This window comes from Drosophila subpulchrella, chromosome 3L (genome assembly GCF_014743375.2).
Source record: "Drosophila subpulchrella strain 33 F10 #4 breed RU33 chromosome 3L, RU_Dsub_v1.1 Primary Assembly, whole genome shotgun sequence".
Lineage (NCBI taxonomy): Eukaryota > Metazoa > Arthropoda > Insecta > Diptera > Drosophilidae > Drosophila > Drosophila subpulchrella.
Window position 1 is genome coordinate 7,537,463 of NC_050612.1, and position 19,667 is coordinate 7,557,129.

Sequence of the window (19,667 nt, forward strand, 5' to 3'; positions counted from 1 at the left end):
ATTAACAAAAGGCCACCTGAATAAAGATAGATCTCATATAGATAGGCAATTCTGGCAAAAAATCTTGATCTATTTTGCTCATATAAATACAACTCCACAGATAATCAGTCATCAGTTTGTTTAGATCGCATTGAATAAAATGTGGAAAATTTCGCTCCTCTTAGGTGGGATTAATATTTTGTCACCAATTCTTTTGTATCCTTAACTGATAAAAAAATTGTGGCAGTCCTTTGTGTCCTGCACTTGTCTTACACTCAAGCTCAATCGAATCGTGAATACTGTGAGGACGTATACAAAGATTGTCAACGATTTACTCCTAGAATAGGCCGATTTGATGAGGCTATAGATTCCTTTAATCGACATTGTCGTCGGGAGCGTCTAGGAAGATGGAATAATGTATCTCGCTGTGAAATGGAAAAGGCCACCTGCCTTCGTGAGTTCACTTCATCCTATTGCTTTGTTATTTTAAATTTAATTTAATATTTCAGTAATCTTACGCCGCTGTGATGACATGTCCTGCAATAATATTGCCGAAATCTTGGAGCTGTAAATAAGATATAATAAAAAAAGCTTATTGGCACTGCAGTATATTGTCTTAATTAACAGTATATAATAACAAAGGCTTACGCAAGTAAAGCTTTTGTAATAAACATATGGCCTTAATTATTCAGCAAACCGTTTATTAAAACAGAATGGCGACTTAAAACAAAGGAGTTTGGGGGTCGTTTTACTATACTTAAGCTGTACAAAATAATGTTACCTTTTTAGTTAAACTCAAGATGTTAATAATAATATTACTGCTGGGTAAGCGGCTTTACTGTAAGTTTATCATAAATTGTATTTCAATTTTAAGTTCCTTACAGTTGTCAGTATTTTTAATGGAAGTAGGGGCGGCTATTTTGGGGATCTCTTCAAGTGCAATGATCTGCTGCTAAAGTGTCAGGAAACTGAAGCAATACAGGGAAAGTACAATGACTTTGCACATCAGTTTAATCGAAATTGCAGTCAAGAAATTGGATCCAAGTGGAGCAATATCACCCGGTGTGAATTGGAAGCAATAAAATGTTTGGGTGAGAATAAAGCATTTGATTTTATCAATAAGACGTAATTTAAACATTTCTTAAATTTTAGTAACTCAGATGAATGGAATGGATTTAAATTGTGAAAATATTGCTGACATAATGCATTTGTGAAAATCGAGTTTAAAATGTGAGGATGAAAGATTAGTACAAAGTGTTATTTAATTTACCAGCAAAAGAAACGTAATCATGTCATATCTCATATTCACCCCTTAGGACTGTCACCCCAAAGTTCTCTCTGAACTTTACTATCAAGTGGAACATTTCCTTGGCCTTCGGGGCATCTGTTGTCTCCGTATTTACCTTCTCATAAATCTCTCCCTCGACAGGAGGAAATATTTATGAGCTAATCATTTTTAATTATAATCGAGCGACAGCAAAGCTGAATAAACTTTTACTCGAAAATCTAATCACATGCTGGAACAGAGGACAGAAATAATTACGCCAAGGCCCCAGGGCAAAAAAGAGCCCGAAAAAAACAAAGACTCTCAACTAAAATAAAAATAAAAATCAATTTCAGGGCATTTCCTGGCCACGTTGCACGTGCCACGTGCCAAAACAAAAACAATAACAACTTGAGAGGAGTTGGCTGGCCGGGGGATTCCCCCGTCTATATGTATATGCTGATAGCACTCGAAGCCAAAATTTCATTACCAGTTTGGGGGAGCAGTTCTGTGCCCTTTGGCAGAGAGTCAATTACGGCAAGGAAGCGCCCGATGATGTCGTCACCCGAATCCTTCCCTGAATCTCCGAGGAGGAAGCCCTCCACATAGTTGCTTAATATTTATCCAGCGTAATCAGCCATCCCCGACATGTGTCCATGATCTCGATAACAAACAAGGGACGAGACCGAAAGCAAACAGTAATCCCGGCAAACAAATCGGAGCAGGCCAGCCAGCCCAATGGGTTTTTAATAAACTGTCAGTTAATAATAAAATTTTCAGTGAATGTTATTATGATTACAATCGCAGTGATGACAAGATTGAGAGATACGGACTCCCCTCCGCCCACCAAACTTTTACTTCGTTAGGTGTGTTGGTTCGAGTTATTTCAGAATCAGAAACTGAGTGTGAAATTTGGCAGCTTGTTACAGTTTTCCAGCGGAGCGGGACGTAGGGGCCCCGAACCATTGACCCTAATCATGTAGCAGCTTGTAAAATGCGAGCGTGAAAAGAAAATTGAAAAGTTAGTTCGACGTTAGGTTTTCCACTCAGCCCTCCCCCCAAAATCCCCTTTCGCGACCATTTGGTTTCTGAAAGGCTGTTGATTTGGGAAATTCCTTAAACTTGTCCGAAAGTCGGGTTGTAAGAGCCAAAAGTTGTTGGAGGTATATGCTAAGAATATGGCAAGTTTCTTAGCTCGAAAAATGAGGAGAGCTATTTGAGTTTGGGAAACTATGAATGCAATGCGGTGGATTGGGAAGAGTTGGCAGAGGATTTTATGCTTTCATGTTTAACATCTTAGGAACTTTTCAACAATTATGTAAATTAATAAATATTAATTCGATAGGGGGAAATATAATCAATATATTGACATTATTATGTTTTATTTCTGTTTAAGTATTTACTTCCTTTGATATTTTTTCTTACAAAACTTTTAAACAGAACTATTAGGCAAAATACATTATATATTTAGTAATGTTAAATGCAATTAAATTTTAAAAATTCTAAATAATTAGGAAATTAATTAAGTTGTTAAAATAACTTCTACCTTTTTTGTATCTGTTATATCTGTAACTGGCTTAAACTTGTTATATATGAATAAGTCATTTAATACAGACACCCTTTTTTCTAAACCTTCATTATTGATCTTATCTTTTCCCGGCGTCAATTTCCTTCCCTAACGCCTTGCTTACCACTTTAATTTCTTTTGGACAAAACCTTTAAGAACACTAAAAAACACCTTCCGAGGGTAATCGACAGCACACTCCCCCAAACAAAGGCCAAACCACCCACCCAGTGCAGCGAACCACCCCCTTTTTTAAAGGTCCCCATCCCCAATCCCTCATGCCACAGCCCAAATCACCCCACAAAGACCCCCCAATAGATGGGCACACGTTTTGTTGCAATCCCGATGAGGAAATGCTAATCCGCATGTAATATTCGAAAATGATATGAAAATGCCAAACCAAACAACCACCCACCGAAGAACACGACCCCAAGCAGATCCCAGATCCCAGAGTGAGGCAGCCAGGCTGAACGGAGCCAACATTACTCAATGTCAACATCAAAATTGCTTTGGAATTCATGCATTCATTTATTTCGCCTTCAACAAAAAGCGAACTAACGCAGTATAGAAATTTTCATTTTCGGCTGAGTTTTAATTCGGGGGAATCGGAATCTCCGGGGTCCTTAAATAGCTGAACAGCCGGTTGGGAACGGGAACAGGAACTTTCATGCTGATTAAAAGTGGCAACTGTGTCTACGGGGTTGCGATGCTTTTTTGGGTTTCGTTTTTGGGTTTCGGATTGCAACCTTTTTCCACTTGCCACCGAGGGTTGCCCTCTGCAAAAAGGGGGTGACTCATCCTGCCCATCGCTGCACTTGTCCTTAGCCACACAAAAAAATTTCGTCACAGACGGTGGCGTGAAATTTCGAAACGAATTCTCTAAACTCGCTCATTGTAATTTCTGTAATACCAGACTGCATGGGCATGAGGCATGTGGCCAGGAAGTTTGTTTTTGTTTAAAATTATTAGAATTCAGTTGGTTGTTTCGCGGGTGGAATTTGTGGTGGCTGCAAGGTGGTGGGTGGTGGGTGGTTGGGTTGAACTTTGGGTGGGGTGTGTTGGAACAACAGCTGGTGCTCTTGTGCCAGAATGCGACCAGTACTTGGCCGCAATGTGGTCAAAGTGGAGGACCCTCGTCTCGCCTTAGCACTTGTTTGCCCTTCGCTGATATGTTTGCGTATGTGTCGGGGATTTTAATTCATCGGAAGGGCAAACAAAAGCGCAAAAGTCAAGCGATTTGCGAGCACTCCCAATCACATCTTAAAGTGTGGGAAATGAGGAAACTGTGATTTTAATGGCAAGTACAAATTGTTTACTAAGCAAGAAGTCAACGACAACCGTCAGATAGATAGAAATTACACGCACTTTGATTTATTAAAGTATTGTTATCTTAAAAATTAAAGTTATAAAACTGCAACATTATTTTACTACAAAATTGTAAGTTACTTGCAAAAATCTATCTCACAATACTTTAAATTGATATCCAATTTGTAACCATTAGCAGAATAATAGCAAAACATTATTGGTTATCATCGTATAATTATTAGTACCCCATAAAATCAATGGGTTACCTTAGCCCACAACCTCAAGAGAGTGTAGCCATAAAAAATCGCATTAAAACGCTCCTTAAAACTAGTCGTTAAGACTTAGTCTTGCAGACATGATTCATAAGTAATTGTTGCAATCTCAGCGCGGGCAAACAAAACAAATCCATAAAATTTAGCCGGCTAGACAGATAAATCGAGTAGAAAACCTCGGTCAACTCGGCGACGTGCTTGAATCTGTTGACATGCCACGAACCTGAAAACAATTAACGTCCGATTTTGATATGTGTGAGAGCTAATCGAAAATCCCCATCGACCAGACGTCCACCAGACAACAAACATGGGACAGTCCAGAGGCCAGGTAACAATGTAATATTTGCCATCCGACTGAGCGGCGAGGAGCCCAGGGCCCCAGGACAAGTGATTTCGGCGATAACAAAAGGTGTTGCACAAACGAGGTCCTGGCTAGCCGGGATTTATGTAAGAGAATGCACTCAAAGAAAAGATAGTAGTCTTTGAATCTCTAAAATTGTCTTTCTAAATAATAAATCAAAGGAATTTATAAATATAAAAAGATTATAATAGCTAAACTCAAACATTATAAGTTCCGTTTTCACGTGTGCGTTACATTAAGATTTAATTTCAATACATTTTCTCGTCCAAGAATCTGCATTCAATAATAATAAAACATAGATAATATTATTTTGGAATTCATACAATTCGTTAATAGGTTCCGAAATATTATAATCTATATGAAGAGTTCACTTCTTGAATCGGCAAACATGGGTTACTTGGATAATTCTAGTTTTCTAGCTGCTTAGAACTAAATATATAGATAATTTAGTTAATTGGATAAACAAAATAACAATTAATTTTGTGAGTGTTCAAATAAAACTCCCATCGGTGCTGCGTGGGAGCGGGGACTCTGCTCATTAAATGTCAATTCCTAGTCGCCGCAGCACATCAAACGTTGGCAAAAGGACATCGCACATCTCCCGCTGTGCGCGTGTCCTTTGAATTAGGGCCGATCCCGAGTCCATAATGCGGTCGGTCAGTCCGTCGAATCCCTATACACGTCCTTAGTTCATCTGGCGCGCCTGAGTTATGCGACCATTGTTCCCAGCGCCTTTCGGCCACTGAATTATTATCCCTTTCGCATATGTTGCGGCCCGGCATTGTCCTGCGGACTCCTCGCCTTGTATCCTTTCAAATGTCTGTTGCTCGGACACGCCTTGGATACAGGGCGTTTTGCAGTTAAACGTCGTTGCTCCAAAGTTTTCGGGGCGTGTTCGCCTCATAAATTGATTTTTGCTTTCTGTAGAAATTTTGTTTCTCTTATTCTTGGGTTTTTTAGATTTTCTTTGCCTCAAATTTCATAATTATCGGGGCGTGTGCGAGCACTCTGGATATTCCTTTACCCGAATCCTGCACTTGTTCGCCATGGAGATACAAAAATCAATTTATTGTTTTTCCCTCCCCTTCGATTGCCATGTTTTCTGGGTTTCTTTGTTTTTGTTTTTTTTTTATTTATTTTTCAGACTGCGGTCAATGTTCTTGGCCAGGCCAGCAGTTGTGGTCAACCAAGTGTTGGACAGCATTATAAATATTTGAGCTTGCCTTTGCAGCTTACGGAGAACGAATGTCCGGAGCGGAGAAATTACTGCTGCAGTGCGTTGAATTGCTAAGGAATCTCGAGTGCTGAACTTTGGCCCTTTTGCGGGATAGTTGTTGATTTTATTTTCTGCCATAAATCGTTGTAATGAAAAACTTGTTCAGACTCAGATTAAAGTTTCCTTGTGCACTACACACTGTATATGTGGTGAATTTATTATGATAAGCTGGGGTTTTTACTCTGACCCAGTTTTGGATTCATATTTTGACACAAATTGGTTGCAACATTTTCCCAAATTCAAACTTTCCGAGCAGCGTAAGATTACCACAATTAAATGGGAACCTAATATTGGGCAATTCAGACCCACTTAAAAGTTTAAACTGCCTTTTGTCTAAAATGGCTGGCAAATTCAAATCTCGATTAGCCGAGATATCCTCTGGAAGCATGTCCTATCATTATGTATCAACTCCGAAAGGCCCTGCATCTATGAAAATTACACATTTGCCAACTGCTAATTGCAAGTCATAAATTAAACCCTCACCCGGGTCTCGAAAAGGACCAGGACTCTCGCAGGACTCCGGTCACTGGAGACAGGACACAGGGCTGTGATCCTTTTTGGCCAGGGCACACATTCGAAACTGAAGTGCGGGACTGTCAAAAACTTTAGATTGCATTAAAACTGTTCGTAGGCCGGCGGCATAGTTGTGAGGCCTTCACTCGAAAAAATATGTGGCAATTATGGTAACTGGAACTCTTAAAACTTTTTAATTTAATTAAATAATATTTAAAAAACTTGTCCATATGAGGTCTTTATAAAGGTCTTGCCAAGTCAGAAAATGGTTGACGTGTTTATTAACATAGCCTAACAAATAATATTGATTTGTGTTTGGTATACATAAAACAAACTATAGATATAAAGATATAGGCAATTGCTATCATTAAATTATTTTATTTTTATTGAGGCATTTAAAATTAGAAATAATTTTCAAAAGTTCCATAACTAGTTGGTATAAAATGTATACTTATTTAACTCAAAATATTAGACATATTTGAATTAGTTCAGCCCTTTAAAAAATTTTTTATATATTTTCAAGCTAGGATTAGTTTTTGAAGATATTTCGTTAAGTGCCTGAGAGCTATCCTGTTTAATATGCGTCCTGCAACTAGTGCTAGACATACGCACGCATTGCGATGCCGTGGCCAAAGCTTCAAAATATTAATTATGACAGATCTCCGGAACAGGCCCGCACACACATATGTACTACGAACTTTGGCGCCTGGCGAATGCCGTTGGCGAAATTTGCATTTATATTAAAAACAAACAGCAAGGCGACCGGGAATCTCGGCCAGAAGCCAAAGCCAGTAGCCAGAAAACAGAGACCAGAAGCCGGGAACACGATGACAGCGCCAGCGACTTGCGGCGTAATCAAAGACACGTCACCAACAGGCCATGGACCAATTTGCAATCAACCGACACGCCCCACCGCCCACAACCCACCCATCAGCCACCCAGGAGCCAGCCCGCCGTCAGAACCACCCACCGCAAAACTATTGCACTAAACCAAAACTGATTTCGTGGTCCGGACTTTAATTACATCTCATATATCAGAGGAAAGCTTGTCGTGCGGAAGGGCAGCGGGATCGGGGTTCGGCATTTGGGATCGCATAAAAATGATTTCGTTTTGATTGCAATAACTCCCCCAATTTTCTTGGATAAACCCCACACCCCCTTGACAAACGGCAAGTGCACTACTTGAGGGTTGTTTTCCCCCCGTTCGAACACAAGTGTTGCCAATTGTTTGTAGCTGTTTTGTCGGCGACAGCCTCCCAGAAATTGGCATCACAACCCCCAAAAATTACCCCATCAAAATTATTAGATTTTATTGCATGTGGAAAATGAAAATGGAAAATTTTTCATCACTCCTCGAGGAGCGGAGGGAAAAGTTGTGCGTAAGCGATTTATTGGAGAGCGTGACTGTCATTGTCCTGCGGCTGCTTTTAATATTTCCAAGTGGCTTTTGTGGCAAATTTTACGATTGTATTATGTAGTGGGAGCTGTGCATTTGCCACGGACCGCGGACCAGCTGGCGAACCCATCTGAACCCTCGCAAAGGGTTGGACATCCTGACGTGTGGCCCCACAAAGTGCAACGAGCCGTGAATATTTTGCCGAAACAAAAATTAGTTTGGGGATTTGCATTTGAATGGTATGCGGGGGATACAGAACTCCGCAGTTGGAAAGTTGGCAAATAAAAGTTGGCTGGAGTCCTGTCAACATATTTGGGTGTATATAAATCTGTTTGCCATTTGCATATGTAATAAGTGCGAGGACACTCCACTGATGGGACACGCAGCATGACAATCAGGAGGGGGACAGCATAAAAAACAGAGAATATCAAACGAATTATGGGATGCCAACATGAATGCAAATAAACATGAGCACTTTCGAGATATCCTGGCAAAGTGAGTGGTAATGTTGTTGTGGCAGCGATGAGATGGGATTACTAGATTGGGAATATTAGTTTTGCTACTGAAAAAAACCGTACCCAAAAATCCCAAGGCAATAAAGATTATAATCTTTATTTTATTTTACAAATTTTTATATTACTAAGACCTGATTTTATGCTTTAAAAATACCTTTATCAGGTATCTTTACCTTCAAAGGAAGGCCTAAGTTCCTTTATTTTTAACTTGACCATTGAAACTTCAACTAATCCACGTGATGTGAAAAGTAAATAATATTTCCAGCTAACAAATAACATCTAAGGGTGACTTTAGAATTTGACTGTGTGGTCAGCTCAAGTGGAGATAGCTATCTCAAATTTGCATCATATCTCACGGTTCTTTCACGTACTCAAAGATACAATCTAAAGCTGTTAAGTGTAAGGGCAAACTAAGAGCCGGCACTTGAGGTAAGTAGATCAGCTATCGGCAGTTGTTCAACCGAAGGATCGTTCTGCACTTTCTCGTATTTAATTATGGGGAATTTCTACCATTTTCAGGCACCTACTTTAAAGACCATTCAGCGCACGCCCTTGTTAGCATACAAATGCGAACCTACCGAACACACAAATCCTCTAAAGTGAACAATACTTCGCTATAATTTCCATTGAGTTTCATGTTCAGGTTCAGCTTCAGGTTTTCGGTCGGGGCTGCAACAGCTTGCTTTTGTCTACGAGAGCTGTCTGGCATTGGGTTACACAACTCCGACTCCAACTCCTAATCCAGCTCGCCTCAGACAGATGCCAGTCCGAGTTTTCGTAGACAAAGGACGGGGCATTTAGCGCATCCTAACAACTGCTACATGACACCATATTATTAAATTAAATGCAGACACGCGTTCGGGCCACCAAAATCGTATGGCTCTCTAGCCTTTGGCCAACAGATGGAGCCCAGGCCCGCTGACCATTAATTCCGGCCAAATAAATGGTCAGCCGCAGTCTCCTTGGTACTCGCAGCTTCTCCTCCAGCTTGTTAAACTAACAAGCCAGCATCGCGGTTCCAGGAAAGGCAATCAATAGATCTCTATACCAAGATAATGGAAACGAGCCAAATGAACGATTTTTAATTATACCTCTGATGGCCTGGCCCGATGGTGATAGAGATCTGGTCACATATCATGTAACATTTGGGAAATCTCTGTCTCTCAATAGGGGAATACGCATCTGCGGGATTAACTTTCTTTGGGATGCATAATTTCATAATTCAAACGGAATAGCAGGAGGTAAAAAGTCACCTGCACACTGCTTGGGTTTAATAAAACACTCGGAAAAAATAGTCCTCCTATCTGAGTTAAATTGAAGCACGAATGATTCTGAAATTACTATTAAATGTTATGCTAGATGACATTTAGAGTACTTTAAAATTACTAATATTTTGTTGCATACTTTTAGACACCTAAAATGACATTTTATTGTGAGTTCGATGGTTTTTATGAATATTTCTAATCTTAAATCATTCAATTATTTATTTATAAAAAGGTTTAATTAGGTTTTTTGTTTAAATTTTCCTATTATAAAAATAGCAGGTTACTTAAATAACTACGTAAGTACATTTTCTGGCGTTCAGGGCACAAGGTTTATTTCGTAAGAATTAGTTTAGGAAATTATTATAATCAAATTAAACCGTTTAAGAAACGAAAATAATATTATTATATGTAAAAATTATTTTAAATGAATTTTTATTTGAAACGAATATCAGTATTTTGATTTATTTGGGTTGTGATGCTCAGTTTTGCTGAGTGTACAATCGCACTCGCTGTTGGATTGCCCTTTGTCCTGAAGATCATTGATCAATGATCGTGCCTCCTGCCGTCTGGCAGCTACCTGCGGCACTCAGGGCCACTTAGTGATTTTGGCCGCTGTTTGTTGACCAGGCCAAACAGCTGCCACTTTTTTCGGGACCAGACGACTCCACAAAATTGATGACGACAGGTTGCCAGGCCGAGCCAGCAAGAGGAGAGAGAACCAATGGGCTGATCCCTCGAAACAGGGATTCGAGAAGTCTGGATCGTCTGCTGATCTGACGTTAATCGACTAAATTGTAGCAGCTGAACTGTCAGTTTAGTTAAGTGGGCTGTGCCTCAAGTCTCGGGTATACTTTTGGTTTGATGTATTGCTGGCCAAAATATCGATGACGAGTTGGCGATAAAGTCCTGCCCAGACTAGATATATTTTTCGTGGCGAGCCCGCTCTCATTAAGTCCTTGATTAATGTTAGTTCTGCTCTCGTTTAGGGCCTTATTGTCGCTCCTTTCGGCCAGGCGAATTTTATTGCCTTCAATTCGCAGTATCTACAATGTCGCCGTCTTCATCGTCGCCCCAACTTCATCATCAGATTTTCGCTCGTTTCGGTTTCTTGTTCCTCGTCGCGTAATTAGTCTCGTTTGTTGTCATAAATTTTCGGAAATTTTGTTGAAAAGTCGCATTTAATGGCACTGATTTACAGTACTGTGTTTTTGCAGCTTGGTTGGCGGGGTTTTTGGTCTGGTTTTCGGTTAGGTGTTTCACCACTTGGCTCACATAATTACGTGCAAAATTAATGATGTTTGTGCTGGGTTATGTGTAGCACTTTAAACAGCCGAAGACAGATATTTCGGCCTTAGTTTGTATGGTCTGTTTTTTTGGGTCTGGTTTGCTGGCTTTCAAGCAGATCGTTAGCGAAATTTAATGAATTCAGCAGGTGCAGTTTGATAATTCCATGTGAGAAGGACGTTGTCTGGCCGAGATCCTGCGGTTAGAATTTGTAATGATGCTGAGAATGGAAACAGAGCAGCAAGGTGCAACTTGGATTGATGGATGTGGTGTCCTCTTGACCGTAAATTATCGTTGTACCTGAGATGTGGCCCATAATTTGGTTTGGCCTGACTAATTTATTGGAGTTGCTTAGCAAAATTGTGGAATTCATTTCCGTTCGAATTTTCTCCTACTTATAAAACCCAAATTGGCAATCATTTTCTTAATTCAATTTCAACTTACCTAACGAATGCTGCCTTTCATTTCAGGCTGTTTTATGAAATGGCGGAAAGCAAACTTATTTCCTTTGACTAATATTTAATGAGTAAGAACTAAGACCACTGATTCAATTTTCTTTTCACTTTGTGAATGGGTGCTTTTCATCTTGAATATTACTTTATTAAAAAAAAATGAGCATGATGGATCCTATTTTGAATTAAAATGCAATTAAGTCTTAACTTTTCGAACACGCATCTAATAAAGCTGATGACTTTCCTTATCAAAGATCTAAAACAGAGAAATGAACGGAAGTTTATTACTTCTAGAATCCAGAAGCATTCATAGTTAAAATTCGACTTCTCATCGGGCATTCCCCTGTCCGGAGAATAATTGAAACTCATCAAGTTTTATTTGGTTGTCGGAAGGTGGCGGCTTAGCCATCATTAATGCCCTTATCACGTACTTCAGTGCGACAGAAGCGACACCCCACAGCAAACCCCCCTCAATTACATATCCAATCCGAACGAATCCATCGCATCATTCAGGCGAACACCTTACCCCAAGGATTTGTCTTAAAATTGCCACCCTTAATTACTTGTAAGCTTGCCGGGTCATCCCCCAGAAAAAGTTCGGGCAGTTTGACTTTGCAATTGGGAAGTGCAGCGACTCCCACTTTCGCCCCCTCATGCGAAGGACACCCCAGTGGGCTGACCATTGATTAAATTGATGATGTTTGATGACTCCTGAAGCCGATTTCATCGTACATTTCTCCCGCTAACAATATATATTTGGGGACCACATATGGTGGGCCACCCCCCGCTCATTACCCTGCATTCGACATGCATCAAGAAGCCTTCAAGTCAGATTTCGGAAGCGGACCTCTAACTGCGCTACTTACACTGCTGCCAGTTACACTCAGATAAATCGCCAATCACTACCAGATTGTGAAATAAGTTTCCCTGATATTTGGACTCCAAATTGTATACAAATCAAGCACTTAGAACCGACATACAAAGAAAAGGTTGAACTATCCATTTCCAGTATTATTATGACATTTCAGAATTTTATTAATATTCTGCAAAAATTATTATTTTAGTAAGTGCACAATGCAATGTAAGCATAATTATAATTATTACTTATAACAATATTATTAATATATTTAGGTTAACATTTGGTTAAAAATTATGATAATAATGATTACGGTCATAATGATTACGGTTTCTGCTTGATTTATGCTTCTTATTGATTCTTTGGAATTTTCAGAAACTTTTGAATGCTTTTATTTTCCTCATAAAGAATAAAAACATATTTTGGTTGCACAAAGTAGCATTAAGCTTAAAATTAAAATAAATAATTTATTAACTTAAAGTCGTTTATATATGTATGTAGTGGGGCATTTATTTGAAAATTGCAATCACCATTTACTTCCAATTTATTTTTTTAGCCAGATTAGTCATATGGATGCCATTCCCTTGGAAGATGACATCAAAATTATTTGGTTTCTATTAAAATATTCTAGCTTAAGTTTTAATAAAAGATTCCTGACTTGGGCCTAGTAATGTACACAGTTTTAAGTGTAGAAAATTCGGCGTGCAGGGAATTTAATTTAGTAGGGAAAGGAAAGGAAGTGAGAAAAGAGGCTCCACGGCTCTCCCATATTAGTCGGCATGACTAGACTAGGTCAGCCGTCTTAGGCGGCATTCTTTTGAGCCTGAACTCCCTGCTGACCTTAATTAATCTTCGGAACTGAGCTGGCTGAGCCGGCTGAGCTGAACTGAGCCCGGCACCTACATCCGAGTGGAGTGCAACCGGCAACTGGCGACTTGGCACCGGCAACGTGCAACTTGCGACTTGCAACGCGGTACTGAAGCCAATGTTGATTAATGTAGCCGCGTGACTGGGCGTTATTTTCCTATTTTCCCAGTTTTTGTTCGGGAAATGAGTTGCACGAGGCGTGCTATCAACTAATTGCGCTGCATTGTTGCGATGTAAGAGATATCCAAGGGTACATATCTGGAGAAGAGTGGAAATTCCAATGCAATTGCCACAGAGCACTTCCGCCTGGCAGACGCTGCTGAAAGGCGAATTTCAATGCAAATACATCCATCCAGTTCGAGGGTCCATCGCTGACTTTGACTCGGACTGCGACTCCTACTACGGATTGTGACAAACGCCCCGGGGGTGCAATATATTCTGCAGACAGTAATGAAAGTGTGAATGAAATGCTCCATGGCCCCTGCTTTTCCCTTTGCCAGCACAAAAACGGATGTAGAAAGTTCAAATAGAATTTAACCCCAAGCGCATATTTATACCATGTTTCCCCCATCTCACCGCCGCTTTCACACTTTCAACGTAAAACAAATACCAAATGAGACAAGTGTGTGCGGGTGGGTTAAGTGTGCGGTGCCGGGGAGTCCCCCTTTCGCCATATTAACCCTTCCTTGGCATGCTGAAAATGACCCAAGGTAAGAGGAGATTTCCTCGGTGGCTTTGCATGCAGGTGAAAAGCGGATTCAGCTTGCCAAGTTGCTTTTTTGTCTGTGTCTGCTGAAGGTTGTTAGCCCGGGGCCAGATGCGAAAGTTCAGCTGGATGATATGTCAATGATATATCAGGAAGTTAGGGAAAGTTGGGCTCTGGCTGGGGCTAAAATTCGCCTGAAGTGAGAGGTGATCACTTACCAAAGCATGTTGAAGCCGGTTGTGGCAGGTTGTAACAAATATAAAGTATTTATATATTTACAGGTAGTAACATTCCGTATAATGGCACAAATTTGATATATTTGTAAAGAGAATTTTAGTTTAATTCATTAAAAACATTTTAAGGTAATAATTAGTAATTTTTAATTACATTATTTTTAAGAAATGTATTTATTTATTATTAACTAGTATATAATATATATAAAGGGGCGGTGGATAATGAAATTTAATAAGCTTACATAACTCTATACTAGATAATATTATTTGAATTATTTATACTAGCTAATATTATTTGAATTATTTTGTGCTTTAGAAATTAAATTTTAGGCTGGCTTGAATAGTTTAATATTGACGACTGTTCAACCCAATTTGATAGTTCACAAACAATTTGCCAGATTTGCATTTGCCTTGCTCTGCTACGCGCCTTGATGTTAATTAATTTTCCTGTCCAACTTTTCAATTCCAAAACGCGGTTGTCCACATCCTAGACACTTTGAGTTGTTCCCCCTCGAATGACAGATCACCGAAACCACTTGAGCCATATAGAGCCTGTCAGCTGAACTCAACCAGAACTCAGTTCAACTCAAGCCGAAACCGTAACACAAACCCAAAGAAACTATAACAATAAAGACCGGAAATTAAAGTGTGAAAGCGGCAGGCAGGAAGTTGCCTTGATTGCAAGTTTAGAAGGTTGGGGGTGAATAAGTTTATGTACCTCGAAGCTCGTATCTCGCATCTCGAACCTCGCAACTCACAACTCGCATCTGACAAATAGAAAAGTTTACAAATGCATTTCAACTGCCGACACAGACAGGGGTTCGGTTCGAAAGGAGTTACGAGTAGTTAGAGTTGGCCGTCATCCCTGATTGAATGTTAAACATTTAATTTAAACTTGTCCACAGGCAGTCGCCCAACCCAAGGAAACCCACCGAGCAAACCAGAGCCGAAGTGAGATACGGATTTGAGACGTAATTTATGCACGCACATCAATTCAAATGCATCTAATTTGGTAAACAGACCGAGGAGATGGTGGGGTCGATACGAAGGAGACGGATTTGCACGGAGAAAAATAATTATCAATGTGTCTGCCATGCTGACATCTCTTAACTGCCTAACTTATAGGACGAAATGTCTTTAATAGTCCAATTGTAGCTATATTTAAATTTTAGAGCAATACTCAACATATAAAATGTATTTTTGTGTTAGCCATAAAATACTTATTTAAAAACAGCTTTTTCTTTCGAAATGCGATTTTTAAATAATACTAATATATTATTATATATTGGCTTATACTAAAAATATTAAAAAGGGTATTTGATAAAGCTTAAAACAACTTGGGTGGGGTAAAAACAATTATGTAAACTTTAATTCTTAAATACATACATATCAGAGAATTTTTTAAAGCCAATCAACTTTTTTCAAATTTTTTCCAGTGCAAAGACAAAGTTTCAGTCACACCTGCCTGCCACTCGACAGACAATCGGCTTAAAATAGTTTTCATTTGTTTTCGGCGGCGAGTGCAACATGTGGCATTGGCAATGCCACTAAGTAGCCCCAGTCTGCATCATCAGCATCTGTTTAGGGGCTCGTTGTCCCCTCCGCCTCCTGAGGTCCTCCTCCCTGGGTCTCTGAGTGCCGCACCACATCCATTCCAGTAGTTCGTCTCGCCTCGCTTGGCTTCCGTACATGCAGCTCATTTAGTTGACATTTATTAACGTCACATAGCGCGCAATGTTTGACAATTAATTAGACACTCTCAGATGCCGAAAGACGGGTCCTGCGCTGCAGCTTCAGATGCATGTACAAATATGCAGATACAGATACGAATGCCTAAGCAGATTGAGATACAGATACAAATGTCTGAGGACATGCACAACTTGAACTTGAATTTCCATTTATTTCTAGTTCTGTTGAAGTCCAAAATTAGATCTGATTTAATTTATAAGTGCTATTTTTCCACTTCAGCTGTGGTGAGAATAATCGAATGGTTTGTAAATATGTTACTCTTATTTTCAAAAAAGATTTGTTTTTTTAATATTTCGATGTCATGTTATGTTTATAAATTTTTCATTAAGATTGTTTTGGTTCTTGATGAAATTAAAATTCATATATATTTTTACTGTTTTTTTAAAGTGAATATATTACTTATTAGGATACCTATAAATACCTATAAATCTAAATGTGATCTAGATCTTAAATTTCTTTTATCCCAACCGCAAGCACACTGCAAATTCTCATTATGGCAATCGTCCTCAGGGCGAATAATTTTAATCTGCTAATTCAACAATCATTCAATTTTAAACCCCCTTAAGAGACGCCACTTGAGGTCCTCCCTTTTTGGTCCTGCTCGCAAGGAATGCAAACGAACTGCCCCGAATCACAGCAATTTTCAAAGTAAACACACAGAAATTTTTTCCTCAGAGCTACCCAGGCGGAGTGAGAAAAAGCGAACTTTTATTTATAAAACACTCGAAACGAGAAAAAATGTCCAAACAGTTTTTCGGGCATATTGACGTAAGGATTTCCCAGGCCGGCAAAGATGGGGGATTGCGAAAAAACTCGGGAAAGCAATGCAATGTGAAGAGATCAAACAGTCGGCTGAAAGTCCTACGCTTGGGCTAAAGTTTGTTTTGCTTTTTTTTTGGCAAATGTCACATGAAAAATGCGTTTGCTGTTTGCCAAAAATGCCGGCACTTTGCATGGCTCACCCTCACTCTCGGAAAATCAGTCCGAAAAGCTCTACCCCCAGGACATCCTATTCTTCAGTGGAGCCAAAAGGATGCTGGTGGTGTTGGTCGTCTTGCACGAAATTTCCATTTAATGTGTTTGCCCAAAGTATTAAAAGGCAAACGACGATTGAGTATCGGAAAGTAGTAAAGCAAAGTTGGGAGCGAAACTCTGGGGTGTCCATGAACATAACGCTGGAGTTGCAGTATCCACCGAGACAGAGAAAGAAAAATTTGTATATATCGGTTTATAGAACTCTATAAATCTATAAATATGACATAGTAAATTGAGCATGCTAATATTAAGAATTTTACCAAACTAATTATTATTATAACTCTAATATAATAAGCATTTTTAATAAAGTCTTAAAGTCGTTTTGACTCGAATTCTTAAGATACGAATTTATGAGTAAACATAGAACCAATGATCAATTTAGGAGATATTTTGCGCTGTGCAGGGGCGAACTCCCCGACTGACTGCTGAGTGATTGCCATGATAAGTGGCCCATTATGATGCCAGTTTGCACAGCGAGATTGCTCTGCGCTCCATTGGAGTTCTCCATAGCCATAGCCATGGCATCGACCATCGACACAGCCCTCCTCCGATTCGGCTTTAATGCATATCAGAGTGGGCAAACTTTTGGCCGAAAAGTGCGTCATTGTCCGTTCGCCTTTCGTTGTCTTTCGGCCAGATCCCGCTCCTTCAGTCCATGTCCTCCGTCCTCCGACTCCTGCCAGTGCTCCTTTTGCAGCGTCTGTTGACAAAAGACATTTAATTTTCCCGCAGCCTTGCGTCGCCTGTCGTCTTCCACCTCCCCTGCGTGGAGGACCAGTACGAGTATCTGTATCTGGAGCTGTGCAATAAAGTTAGTCGTCGTCGTGGTTTCTTTTCAGCTGTTCTGCGAATGGTCCTCATCGCGTCTCTCCTTTGCTCCATTTTTGGTCTCCGCCGGCTAGCGAAAACTTTGATAAGTGAAATTTATTGTGGGTGCTTTGTGTGTCCACTATGATGGCTACACAGAAAGTAAATGCTTGAGCTAAGGAATTAGTTCACTTTACAGGAGGTGGCTTTAATTTGTAAATAAAATATGTATAGGAAATTAAATGAAAATGGTTAAAAAGAAGGGAGTAAAATTTTAAATGTATCTTCTTTTTTAAATTTTGAAGAAAATGTTTTTGGTTTTAAATGAACAATTTGCTTGACATTAGGGATTCCAATTATTAATAAAAAATATTAAAAATATGAATGACACGATCTATTGAATACAAATAACTCGAACAACTACTTAAAACAGATTGTTTTCTGTGCAAACTCACTGGAGACAGAAGAATGTCCAACTGATGGCGCTCTTAATGTTTTACGGCATTCAGTTGATGTTTATTATTTGCGGCATAAATCAACAGAGCAATAACATCAGGGGGATCCTCTCGCGATCTGTTTAGCGATCCTATGCAATCATTCGCACTACCAGCATTCCTCAACCCATGACCAACATCCTGTAAAGCAATTTAAATAGCCTCCGGCTGCCATCAACCCCCGAGGAAAACTCATTAATTTACGTAAAATCCACTTAACTTCTTTCCCGTACGCAATAAATTCCACAACTTTGCGCCTCATCAAACGAAATGAATGCCGAAATTTACCACGCGACAAAGTCAGACAATAGAATAGATAGAAATCTACATGAAGTAGACGGCTCGTCGCTGTTGAATTTCGGAACATGTGGTGTTATGATGAGGATTGGGACCTTCGAGCCACTGAGCCACTGAACCACCACCCACCCAGCAGCCACCCACCCCAGAAGATGCGAAAGCCACCCCAAATCCTCGGACTTCGGTGGCCAGAAAGGGGTGCATTGATATGCGTAAGCGAAGCGATTTTTCCAGCCTGCTTTGTGGGGGAATTCCCCCGGAAGACCGGGAGAACCGGAAGAATTACGTGCCGGCAGACCCGGGAACTCATGCCAATGCATTGCCATCATTTCAGGCAATTGTCAAACAAAACGCTGGGTGGTGGGTGGATAAATTAGATTTTTACTTGCGCACAATTGCATAAAGCCCCCGGCCAAAAGCCCGACAATGTAATCCTCAGAGGACCCCGTCGTAAATATTCATTGCATACGGCCGGGCGTTTGAGCTTAAAGTTCTATCACTCACCTCCAGCCCCCCAAAGGCAACTCCCCTTAGCTTTATTTTTTTTCAAGGTCTTTGCCAAATTTTGGGGCGGCAGCAAATTCATTTTCACCACCCACCCAATGTCCTTGGCGTGCGCTCCCCCTGAATCTTGGGGGTTGGCCTTATCCGGCAAGGGTGTCGAACTATAAATTGTACCTTTTGTTGCAGTTTTAGCCCGAACATCTTGAAGAGCTGGGATAAGGGATCTCCGGAACAGGCAACCCTCGACGTGCGACGTCTTTAATAAATGTTCGGATGTTTCGTTGCGGGATTAAGTGGATTCCGTTTATGGCATGAGTAATGATGGATGCATAATGCGCACGTATGTGACAGGTGTGGGGTTGGGAACTCTCTAGTGGCTGCGGTTTATACGAATAAATGACGTTTGGAAAATTATTTTTTTCATCACAGAGTTGAAATTTATTAATAAAATATGGTTTGTATGGCAAAAATAGCTTTTTATTGAAGATGATTTAAGGCCATTTCTACTAATTACATGATAGTCATAAAAAATAATGTTTACTTATTTAGCGAAGTCATCATCATCATATCATTTAGCAATAAAGGCTTTCACATCCGTCACTTACATTTGGGACGTTCCATATCAACTCGGAACGTCCCATTTATACACATTTTTCCTATCACTTTAATCAGC

The 19,667-nt window shown here is 39.9% G+C and overlaps 2 protein-coding genes across 2 annotated transcripts; both read left to right on the forward strand.

Moving 5' to 3' along the window:
• The first annotated feature begins 139 nt into the window (after positions 1–139).
• LOC119554901 lies at positions 140–550 on the forward strand. Its single transcript, XM_037866003.1, has 3 exons — positions 140–164; positions 227–433; positions 489–550. Exons 1-3 carry the CDS (start codon positions 140–142, stop codon positions 548–550), a joined length of 294 nt encoding a protein of 97 aa, XP_037721931.1.
• Positions 551–779: 229 nt separating this feature from the next.
• LOC119555268 lies at positions 780–1,306 on the forward strand. Its single transcript, XM_037866572.1, has 4 exons — positions 780–804; positions 864–1,070; positions 1,132–1,209; positions 1,296–1,306. Exons 1-3 carry the CDS (start codon positions 780–782, stop codon positions 1,191–1,193), a joined length of 294 nt encoding a protein of 97 aa, XP_037722500.1. The 3' UTR covers positions 1,194–1,209; positions 1,296–1,306.
• The last annotated feature ends 18,361 nt before the right edge of the window (positions 1,307–19,667 follow it).